Source organism: Sinocyclocheilus anshuiensis, unplaced genomic scaffold (assembly GCF_001515605.1).
Source record: "Sinocyclocheilus anshuiensis isolate Anshui unplaced genomic scaffold, SAMN03320099.WGS_v1.1 scaffold2168, whole genome shotgun sequence".
In the NCBI taxonomy this organism is placed as follows: domain Eukaryota; kingdom Metazoa; phylum Chordata; class Actinopteri; order Cypriniformes; family Cyprinidae; genus Sinocyclocheilus; species Sinocyclocheilus anshuiensis.
Window position 1 is genome coordinate 8,973 of NW_015546037.1, and position 11,829 is coordinate 20,801.

General features: G+C 36.9%; 1 protein-coding gene across 1 annotated transcript in view; it reads left to right on the forward strand.

Moving 5' to 3' along the window:
* Window positions 1-2,239: 2,239 nt before the first annotated feature.
* Window positions 2,240-11,829, forward strand: part of LOC107698852 (roundabout, axon guidance receptor, homolog 2 (Drosophila)) — a gene marked incomplete at its 5' end in the record, with an annotated part of 76,473 nt that continues 66,883 nt past the window's right edge. Inside the window, 4 exons of the mRNA XM_016499981.1 lie at window positions 2,240-2,264; window positions 6,703-6,860; window positions 7,679-7,799; window positions 8,165-8,303. Coding sequence (XP_016355467.1) covers window positions 2,240-2,264; window positions 6,703-6,860; window positions 7,679-7,799; window positions 8,165-8,303 — 443 coding nt within the window. The remainder of the gene's footprint in view (window positions 2,265-6,702; window positions 6,861-7,678; window positions 7,800-8,164; window positions 8,304-11,829) is intronic.

Sequence of the window (11,829 nt, forward strand, 5' to 3'; positions counted from 1 at the left end):
TTGTTTCTTCCTCAGACTTTGAGAAATTTAGCTATTGCTTCACTTGGAGTATGGACTCATGTTTTGACTGGAAGCAAAAGTTTAAAATTAAAACATCTTATGGATGGATTAGTTTCTTATAAATATGCAGCTTTTCACTTCACAAGACATTAATTGATGGACTGGAGTGGTGTGGATTACTTGCGGATTAATGTGATGTTTTTATCAGCTGTTTGGACTCTTATTCTGACGGCACCCATTCACTGCAGTGGATCCATTGGTGAGCAACTGATGTAATGCTACATTTCTACAAATCTGTTCAGATAAAGAAACAAACTCATCTACATCTTGGATTGCCTCAGGGTGAATACATAATCAGCATATTTTTATTTTTGTGTGAAATATTCCTTTAATTAAAGATGACAGAAAATATATTTTAGATATTTTATGGGAAATTCACATTTTATTTTGCATAAACGCATGAATGTAATTTTCATCTGCTGAATGCGTAGTTGTAGATTTTTTTTCAGTGCTATTTAATGGAAAAATCCTTAATTGGCATATGAGAAGTCGCAAATTAAATTTCTCTCTTACTGGATGTAGCTCACACTGTTACTGTATTGAAATGTTGTGTTTGCTTGTGTGAATGTGTTTTCACAATGCAGCTGGCTTCTGTCACACCCAGCAGAGTTTGCGTCACAGTGCATCACTTCCACATGAATGAATCCCACCAAAACACATTGCATGAAAAAATTCCAAGCATGATGGAAAAATAGCTAATAGGTCATAGTTTTACCTTATGCTATTCCTTGTCTTCTTGCAACTGTTCCTTTAGGGATGGAGAGAATCTTTAAAAGGGAGAGAAAGAGATTGATTTCAGCCCATTTCCAGTCTAAACCCCACTCATCTGAAGTGACATGTCTCTGCTAAAACCATGCAGGCAGAGGGAAAATCCAAAAGGCAGCCATGCTAAAATACCTCTGACCCACAAAGAAATATATATATATATATATATATATATACATAGAAAGAGATAGAGAGAGTATAAATTGACCACAGGTCTGATACAAAAGAGTTCCCCAAGCACGTTTTTCATGACGTTTCCCCATCTTGACAAACTAATTAAAGAGCAGGAGAAAGGATGGAGCAGAGGGAGATCTCAGGAAAGCCATCTCTTCAGTCACAACACAAATAGACCAAATGAAAAGTTCAGCACCTTCTCAAGCGATGGAGATCTTTGATATCTGTGGAATAAGGAACAGCCTTCATTTTATTAATCTTTCCCTCTTTCTCGCTTGCTATCTCCTTTGGAAGTTCGTGTGAATCCGAAGCGTGTAGAAATAGTAGATGAGCTTCGAAGGAGGGAGAGGGTTTGGCTTTTGATCAGGCGTTCGCTGTAGCAGGTTTCTCACTGCGCCGCCAAGGCTTCAAAACTCAGGAGTTGTTCATTACGGTGGATCAGGCTCACGGTACGGCTGCTGGAACTTTCTTTGGAACACGTGGGTGGCTTTTGAAGTGTCTGACGATCTGCGGTGTGTGTGGATCACGCTGTTTCTTTTTTTCTTTCGTCTTCTTACCTCCTTGGTAATGGATGGATGGATGGGCTAATAGATGAACAGACAGACAGATAAACAGGGATGGATGGATGGATGGATGGATGGGCTAATAGATGAACAGACAGACATAAACAGGGATGGATGGATGGATGGATGGATGGATGGATGGGCTAATAGATGACCAGACAGAGAAAAATATGGATGGATAGATAGATAGATAATAGATAGATAGATAGATAGATAGATAGATAGATAGATAGATGGATAGATAGGTAGATAGATCCACTGGGTCTCTATTCTCTGCAGCTGGTTAGGGTGTCATTTTAACACAGGAAGATGGAGACATTTGGCATCTCTTACAGACCCTGAAGTGCCTCCTTCAATTATTTTTTGGAAGGAAATGTGTCTTTAGTTATGAGGGGTGTTTAATTACCAAGTCACAGTGAAAATTAGCCACCTAGTGTCTGTGTGTATTATGCAAATTAATGCTGTTTTCAGATACAATTAAGTGATTAGAAAGCCGTCATTCTCTTTTTTTTTTATCCCGTTCTCTCATCATTCCTCTCTCCTTCTCCCCATCTTCCTCGTTTTGTCTTTGCTTTTCAGCAATATCACAGTAATGAAGCTATTACTTTGAGTGAATTTTAATGAGTTTTTAGCTAACATTTTAATGAGCTATACATTACCATAAAGCCTGGGATTAGGCTAAATTGAATTTGGGAAGTGCATGTAGAGGACAGAGCAACGAGCAGAGAGGTTCATTAAGAGTTAATTATATTGTTTGTGATGAGCTTGTGTTCCGGAGCCAAGGGTCCAGTCGGAGGCGTTAGCATGGGGCGGAAGTCATTAGCGGGTTGGCTAGCGGCAGTCTTGTTAACGGTGGAGGTGAGGCTTTTGAAGGTGAGAGGTGAGAGGTTGCCAGTACATACACCTCCGTTTGACCTTCTGTTTTTTTTTTGTAAAATTAAGCTAATTATACAGTAATTTTGACATTGTAACCCTAAACGTTGACTGTTTTACATGTGCACTGAAACAAATTTGGTGTGGCAACTATTTTGACTCAGAAATTGCTAATAAATTTCTCAAACAATTACAGAGAAATAGCAAGTAGAATAAATATTTTCTTGTAAAACACCTCTAATAATCTTTTATTTACTTAAAAAAAATACAGCATATAGAAACACATAGTTAATTTATTCACTTTTTCAAACCGTTTTTCTTATGCATGTTTTCTTATTTTACCACTTTATAAAGAATAGTTCACCCAAAAATGTAAAATCTAGGATGGATGGATGGATGGATGGATGGATGGATGGATGGATGGATGGATGGATGGATGGATGGATGGATAGATAGAGTGTGCGTGTGTGTGTGTGTGTGTGTGTGTGTGTCTGTGTCTGGAGGGCTTTATTTGCAGTGTGAGGGTGTGTAGATGGGGTTTGCACGGGTCACTGGGGCTCGAGCTCATAACAGGACTGATATACCCTGCAAACAAATAGAACAGCTTTCTTACCCACTATGGACTGGGACACATTTTCACATTACTCTTGCCTGTAACTCACACACACACACACACACACACACACACACACACAGGCATGTATACGCACAGAGCCAGGGGCAGCGTGGAGAAAAAAAAGTGCTATTTCTCTCAAAGTGACATATTTACACTCTTTCATGCGAGAGCCACATTAGACACAGTATCAGCTGTAGTGAACACTTTTGACAGGCACTCAAATGAAATGCTATCACTGCTTATAGCATGCTGGGAGAACACTCATATGTCCAGGCTTGGCAAACGATATGTTCGGATAATGTGTTCTTCTGGCATTCAAATAAATGAATACGTGTGGAAAAATCGTCTCCCTTACCACGTGCTCTCTGTTCTCTGCGGTGCCTCCTCTAGCAACAATAATTGCAGCCATTTCAAGTGCAAAGCAGTTTAAGACATGCTATTTTTGGGCGTTAAATAATCACTGTAAAAAAAAAAAAAAGTTGACCTAACTCAAAAAAATAAGGCAACCTATCACACTCAACTTGTTAAGTTAACCCAACTAGCAACCGACAACTTAAAAACTTTAGTTCATCTAATGAATAAAAGTCAGTCTACTGAGATCTGTCAGAGCAACCAAAGATGTTTTAGCATTTAGCAATGCTAATCTTTTTTCCTCTTTCTTTTAGATTTATGTGTATTTTCAAAGCCTTCTACATCTTATGGGTAGTATTTGCCTCTTAAAAGCAAAGGCAAACGTGTATGCAGAGACAAATGTATTAAACAAGTTGCAATGAGATGCACATATACAGTACCTCAGCACATGATTCTCACCATGGTGAGTATCAACAAATTTTAAATCAGTAAAAATATGAACTCTGATCCACATGACAGCTAACTGACAGTGACAACAGCAGCAGCAGCATAAATTAAGCCAGTAAAATTTAAAACAATGATAATATTTTAGTAATTATTAACATAAAACGTTTTCAAGCTGCAATGCATGCTGGGAACTTGTGCAATATTGTTCAGTGTAAAATTGTTTGTTCAGATGACTCAATTTGAAAAGTTGGGACACCATTTGGATATGTTGTGAACACATACTTGAGTATCTAAGTAAGATAAACAAAACAACTTTTGTTAGCGACGTGTTTAGAGTATTTTCTGTTCACACAAAAAATGTAACTGTCTTCTACTAAAAATTCTTTGTTCAGGCTTCTTTTTTTACATTAGTAGAACTTTTCGAAAGTTGGATTTTTTACAGTGTGGCGCAAACTTTAGTAAATCTCATTGCGTGATTCATTTAAATATTCTCTTCCCATAAATTTTGCGTCTGAAAGGGAAACTCCAACAAATGCATATTCAATAAGGTCAGGTGCAAACATAACTCTGTCCACGCCTTTTCAGCGCCCATTCCTCACCGTGCGTCTTTAGTAAAACCTGACAGTACTATTTTAACGGCAAAAGACGGTTTGCGCTGGCACAAGCTATTAGTTAAACTGGCCCTATAAAGCAGCAGTACATAAGTCATATAAGAGATTTTTAGGCTGTAGTACAATCTCAGAGCACATTTACAATCTTGTTACAAGGATTTGCTGTTTTAGATGTATAAGGTGCCAAACATGTAGCAAAAAATAAAGAAAAGACACTGGAATATCGGGCCCTTTAATTGCCTTTGACATTGACTATATCTGACAACTCCAAACACACAAGTACAAAGTAGCATCTGTCCTTTTTTTAATGATCCTCTTGGCTTCCTTCCATTGGATCATCTCCTGTTATACTTTTCCACCTCAAACCCTTAACTTCACTCCAAAAGTTTTGAAATCTAGCCAAAGAAACTGCAAAGTTGCCAATGTTAGCCCAAAAAACACCTCCTCCACCTCTACCAGCCGTCCTCCAGGAGGAAGAGAAGGAGGGTGGCGGAGGAATATTCGGCATATAAGCCTCTCCTTTAGCCTCCAGCCTGACAGACAGATGCTGCTCTCACTAGCATGCGGGGGAGGGAGACGAACAATACATAAATATTAATCAGATGGAAGATCGAGAGGCTCATCGCACCCGGAGAGAGAGAAAGAGACATGTAAGAGAGCTGAAAGTCGAGGCTTTTGGAAGGATGAAAATGTAATTATGCGTATTGAATGTCTGTATACGGCCTGAGGCCAGAAAAAGTCATGAAGTTAAGAAATGTAAAACTACACATGCACAGCGCTTTGTCTTACTTTACAGCGTTATTCTCATTTGAACAAATCACTATCTCTAAGTATTAAACTTCAGCATGTAACTTGCCCTTGAGTGATGTCTGAAATCATGCAGTTTGTTGAGGGAGTGGTGTGCTGTTACTTTTTGAAGTGATTGAAAAAAAAAGTCACAGACTTGCGTTGAAAGACCGGAGCTGTATCTAAGAGACCAGAATATCATACAGACTTGTTAGTGTGCTCTTTGGGCAATAACCTAACAACCTAGCAACTGTCCAGAATGCCCTAGCAACTGCACTGCAAAACATTAGAAACTGCTCGAAACACCTTAGCAACTCTATGGCATGTTTAATGCAGGGATGTACCACTGACACTGTAATATGAAAATATCAAAATCTAGTGGTTTGTATAATAACAATGTAATTTATTTTAACAAACTTGAATGTTATTTGTAGAAATGTTTTCCACATTTTTCTTTACTGTCAGTGTGTAAAAAATGATTTCATAAAATAAGTACTAATAAATTTGTCACATTAATATACCATTCAACTCATGTTAGAGTTTGAACAGCTTTAAACATGATTTATCCAATTATATTTTTGAGTCTGAGTGCTCTTTTTCATTGTTATTATTAAATCACTTTAAAGTCATTATCTGATTCATAAATCTTAACTAAGACAAATCGAGAGAATTTATCTCTATTAACGCATTATCAGTTGACAGATCTATCCTTTTGTCTCTCACAGGTCAGCGCTAGAGTATAATTACCCAACTCATTCATTAATAAAGTGCTGTTGATGAATGTGAAGATGTGTACAGGTGTGTTTATTAATTCATTGCATTTATTCATTGCTGATAATTGGGTGACCTCATGTATGTTTTTGCTGTCGAGTTTATTGCTACATTAGTCATGGCCAGAGGCATAGGTGGTGATGAAAGTGTGAGCATAGGTGATTAGTTGGCACAGATTTACCCACCCACCCACCGACTGTGTGTGTGTGTGTGTGTGTGTTGCCGTTCATTCCTTCCTCTGCTCCACGCATTTGAGTGACACAGAGCTGGAGGGCACAATATGTCTTCCCTCACTCTGTTTGTTCTCCTGTCTCAATAGGGAACCCCATTAAGTCCAATTAAGTTTTCCTTGTAGTCACCCTATCAAATAAAACTCATACACACCCTCCTGTAGACGGGTGCCTTCATACGCAGCGTGATTTACTGTGTCTGGCATTCCCGTGACCTCAAAATACTTAACAGAACTTTCAAACAGGTGTCTCTCCTCACCCCTGTTCAATGGGAGCTAACATTTGAACACTGCTGGAGCGTGTTAACGTTTTAGAAGACTTAATGAAATGACATCTGTTTCAGCAACAAAAGAAAATTTATTTGTGCCTCAGGGATTGTAAGCATGACTAAATTTGCAAATGGTTAAAGAACGAGCTAATCTTCCTCTCTCTCTCTCTCTCTCTCTCTCTTTCAGTGTTACGTGATGATTTCAGACAGAACCCTACGGATGTGGTGGTGGCTGCTGGAGAGCCAGCCATCCTGGAGTGTGTTCCCCCTCGTGGACACCCGGAACCCACCATCTACTGGAAGAAAGATAAAGTGCGAATCGATGAGAAGGATGACAGGATCAAGGTGAGAAATGGAGAAATTCATATTTAGGGTTGCAAAGAGCTGAATTTTTTTCTGAAAAGTTTACAAAAAATCCAAGAAGGTGTCCAAAAATCCTGGAATGTTTCTGGAAATTTTCCTAGAAATCTCCTGCCTCTTTTCAACCCTATTCATATTCAGTTTGTTTGTATGGATTTTATTGTGTTTTTATTTTATTTTATCATTTAAAAATATTATAAATGTTATAAATTATTTACATTTTTATTTAAAAAATCTAACAAAATCCTTTAAATTCACTTGCTTGCTTGTGCAAGAAAAAAAATTTACATTTATGTATTTTGTTACACTTATATGGGTTTTGCTTTGTTGTCTTGTTTTGTTTTGTTCTCTAAAGCCCTTGTTTTGTTTTGTTTTGTTTTGTTTTGTTTTGTTTTGTTTTGTTTTGTTTTGTTTTGTTTTTGATTTGTTTTTTGCGACATTCACTTGCTAAAAATTTTGCAAGACCAAAAAAAAATAAAAAATTTCAAAACCAAAACGTTTTTTGTTTTAAGGCAAAAACATTCGGTCTACAAAGGTGTATTGTTCAAAGATAAATGTTTCTAAAGGTATTGACACTTTTTTGCAACAAAGAAAGCTTTATTTGAGGTGTGGAATGGTGGTTAATGATCTAGCTTTGAATCTAGAACATTAAAGGTTCAAAACCAGCAAAAGGTGAATCATAAACCACATCTATTTTGCCCTTGAGCAAGGCATTTAACTTCAGGTAGCTCCACAGAGAGTGCTGCAGTAACTTATCACATGAGTTGTCACAGAAACTGTAACGTTCCTGTCTTCCCCTTCAGATCCGTGGAGGGAAGCTGATGATCTCCAACACGAGGAAAAGTGACGCTGGCATATACATCTGCGTGGGCACCAACATGGTCGGCGAGAGAGACAGTGAGACGGCCCAGGTCACCGTGTTCGGTATGTGCCAACTATAGTCTGACATTTCTAAACCACAAAAAAAGTCTTAAAATATCAACAAATATTTGAGTCATGCTCTGAAAATGTTTAAAATCTCAGCTCATAGTTGATGCTTTTGTAAACAAGCAAGTTGGAAAGATTTTTCCAGCATGAGAGAATGTGTCATGTTTAATTCCTCTATTATGCTTGTGTCTTCACGTTAGTCATAAAACATGCTGGAACACAAAAGCGTATGATACACTTACACAATACCACAAATCTCTGTGAGAGCTTCTGTTCGGGATCTGTGACTCGATGCTGAGTCACGGCGAGTGAATGAGGTCTCCGCGTCCCTTATGTCCTTTTCTCGTCTGCTTGTCTTTCAGAGAGGCCCACGTTCCTACGACGACCCATTAACCAGGTGGTTCTGGAGGAGGAGGCAGTGGAGTTTCGCTGTCAGGTGCAAGGAGACCCGCAGCCTACCATCCGCTGGAAAAAAGACGAAATTGATGTCCCCCGTGGGAGGTGAGACGGGGACATGCTGGCAGAGACGTCTGCCAATCTAAAGCATTATTTCAAATGTCTGCTCCCACAGCCATAAAAGCCGTCTGTGATGTAGGTGTTGAGCTCCATGCTGAGGCCCATTGTCAGAAACACATCAGCTCCGTCGTGAGGCCCCCTGCAGATAATATAAGCCAGAGCTGCGTCGTGGGCCTCAGTGGTTGTGTTCTTTTGCTCCGTGCTGAGGCCCTGAGGTAAAGACAGGTGAGGCTGCAGGTGGACTGGCATGGCAAAAGAGATGTTACGAACCCTCAGGCCTGTTCATTCAAACTGTGATGGTGAGATAAAGAGAGGGCAAGAGGATGAGAACGCTTTTGACAAAGATCATCCTTCCGGCCATACAAAAAAAGATTTAGTCATGGACCAGATACATTGTGTCAAAAGCAATAAATCTGGGATTGAATTCATAAAAAACACAAGATAAGATGGGAAATGATCATAAGGCTGAGAAAGGATACCAATTTTCATTTTACTCTTTTTACTTTGTTAATATTTTACTAATTTTACTCTTAAAAAGTACTATGGTGTGTTATTTTTTTTTTATTATTATTAAAATCTGAATTATTTTATACACTTTTTATCATACAATTTTGGGGTCAGGTTTTGTTTATTTATTTTTTTAATTAATACTTTTATTTAGCAGGGATGCATAAAACTGACAGTAAAGACATTTAAAATCTGTTATATATAAATATTTATATTTCAAATAAATGCTGTTCTTTTTAAATGTCCATTCATCAAAGAATCCTGAAAAGAAAAAAAAATATTATATTATATATTATAGAAAAATATTAAGCACAACTTTTTTTCAATTTTGATAATAATAAGAAATATTTTCTGAGCACCAAATAAGCATAATTAGAATGATTTCTGCCTTTATTTATTATTTGAATTGTTTAGTCACATTTATATGGATTTTTTTTTTTTTTTGCAAATCCCTTGTAAATATAAAGATTTAAGATCTAAAACAAAGTTCACTTGCTAAAAAGTTCACTTGTTAAATCAGCATATTAAATATATTTCAGAATATTACTGTTTTGCTGTATTTTTGACTAAATGCTTGGTATTTCATTATTCTTCAAAAAATACAATGGTACATGTTCAAAAACACAGTATTACCACTGTACCTTTTTCAAAACCCATAATAAAGCCATGGCACTTTTTTGTAAGTGTATTATTTGATGAAATATTCAGAAAGTCAAGTCTTAAAAATAAATATGCAGCATCAGCGATTGAGATGGTTCCAAACAAGGATGTGAGCAGCGCTTGTGTTTTTTGAGTGCTATCATGCCATGTTTGTTTGTCTGTGTCTGTGATATTGCACAGGTCACCAGGCCACATGCTCTCACAAGCACGCAGACAAAATAAACCGTCCCGTCTGTGTACTTTTCCCACATTCTCCATATCTACACAGATTTCAAAATACTTCTGAAAAGTCACTTTTTATTGTTGTTTTCATAGTTTTGCACTACAAATCATGTCAGAATATGTACTGTAATATGGGAAGAACTACTGTGTTTGAATTTGTATCAATTTTTTGCAGGGTTTTGTAATTAATTACAACTGAATCTAAAATTAAAACCATTGAAAAGACATTTTGATTACTTGAAATAAAATAAACATTAGCTGAGATAGAATAAATTATAAAAAATAAAAAATAAAAATAAAAATGTTTCAGCTAGTTGCCAACATTGGCAGAAAAACAAACAAAAAAAAAATTATATATATATATATATATATATATATACACACACACACACACACACACAATTACTAAAACTTTACAATTAAAATGAAAACAGAAAATATAAAAAAAAAAAAAAATGGATTCAAACTATTAATGAAAACTATAATATTATTTCAGTGATACTAAAGTAACACTGGTTTATTTTTAGTCCATTTGTCATAATTATATTCTGTCCTTATAGTGTCCAATTGCTAAGCTTAATAAATTCATAAAGATTCAGATATAATTACTTTACCATGTTCCTTTCATCAGATCACAAATGTTGTTCTGTGCATTTCCATGAAGACTTTTCTTGGTTTATTAGTTTTGTAAGAAACAAACAGATAAATCTACATTATTCAGCTGTCAGTTAAAACACACATAGTAATTAATTCAGCGAGTGTTACAATCAGTGTATCTGTCAGGTAATAATTCAACATGCTTCTTCTCTTTTCTTTCCAAGAAGCATATCGAGAAATTAATTAGGTTTTGAGAAAGAAACAATGACAATCTAATAATTAAATAACTCACAGTCTCGCAGACGTAATTACCACAAGACCCAGACTAGACAAAACATGTGTCTCGTCGTCTTATTTTATTTCCCCTCTCTGAAGTGGCAGATTATTTTAATTTTGACATTCTCAGCCGTCGCCCGTCATGCAGAGTCACTTGTATTTTCCTCATCGGCTCTCTCGCTCCTGATTATGTAGATGTCTGACTTCAAAGAGCTCGCATATGTGGTAGATAATGGCTTGGAAACCAGTTGACCTTCAGGTTATACAATCACACAGACACCCACATTCACAAAACACGTTATAGTCACATTTAATAGGTGAGAACCTTTGGAAAAGGCGTTTGATTCGACCACCAAATCTTTTTCTTGTCATGTGGAATTCTCTTACAGAATTTCACAAACTTCTGCTGCTGTCAGGATGCCTGTGCTGTTCATACAGAGATGAGATATGTAGTCATTAGCTCGTCAAAGTAACACCAGGCCATTTGGCGCAGACTTTCACAGCAACTCTGAGCTCCAAGTACAAATTAACAAGGAAAAGACACTCAAAAGCTGTGTCTGCAAATGTTTACACCCCAAATCTGTCAGGAACGCATGCTGCGTAATATGAGTGTGTGTTGTTTGGAGGCCGATGGAGTGTAGTGTATCCTCAGCATTGCCCTGTTTCGTGTGTAATTGCATTCCTCTCCTAATAGAGACTAGATCCAGCTCAGAGAGGAAGCACATACAGAGCACTACTACAAGGCTCGTTTCATGCAATATTTAGTCTTAGTGGTTGAAAATATGATTTGCATCTGTTTATGTTGTTTCTTTAATCTCCGTCTCTCTCTCTCTCTTTTTGTGTCCAATCACATCAGACTTTGCCTCAGGCTGTCAGAAAGACACTTGATACATCGGAGTGTTTAGCTTCTGTACAGTGTCATTCTCCTTCCGTTTTCATTCAAACAGTATCTCTTTTCTTTTCCTAAACCTGAAGTGAACCTGGACTTTGTGACCTTACCTATATAATCAAAGCATGTAATATGCCCCAAAGTAGTATGGTGACGTTAGCAATTGTAGCCGGGGAAACCAGTCTGACTGTAGCTGAAATACTGCTGAAAATGAATGTGGTTATTAATTATTTATTTATTATTATTTTTTACCATTATGAGTGAATCTCTGGAAAATTGAGAATGGCCAAGTGATATTTCAACTCCAAAATCAAATTTTTTTAATGTCATTTTATAGTTTTATAATGCATATTTTTATTA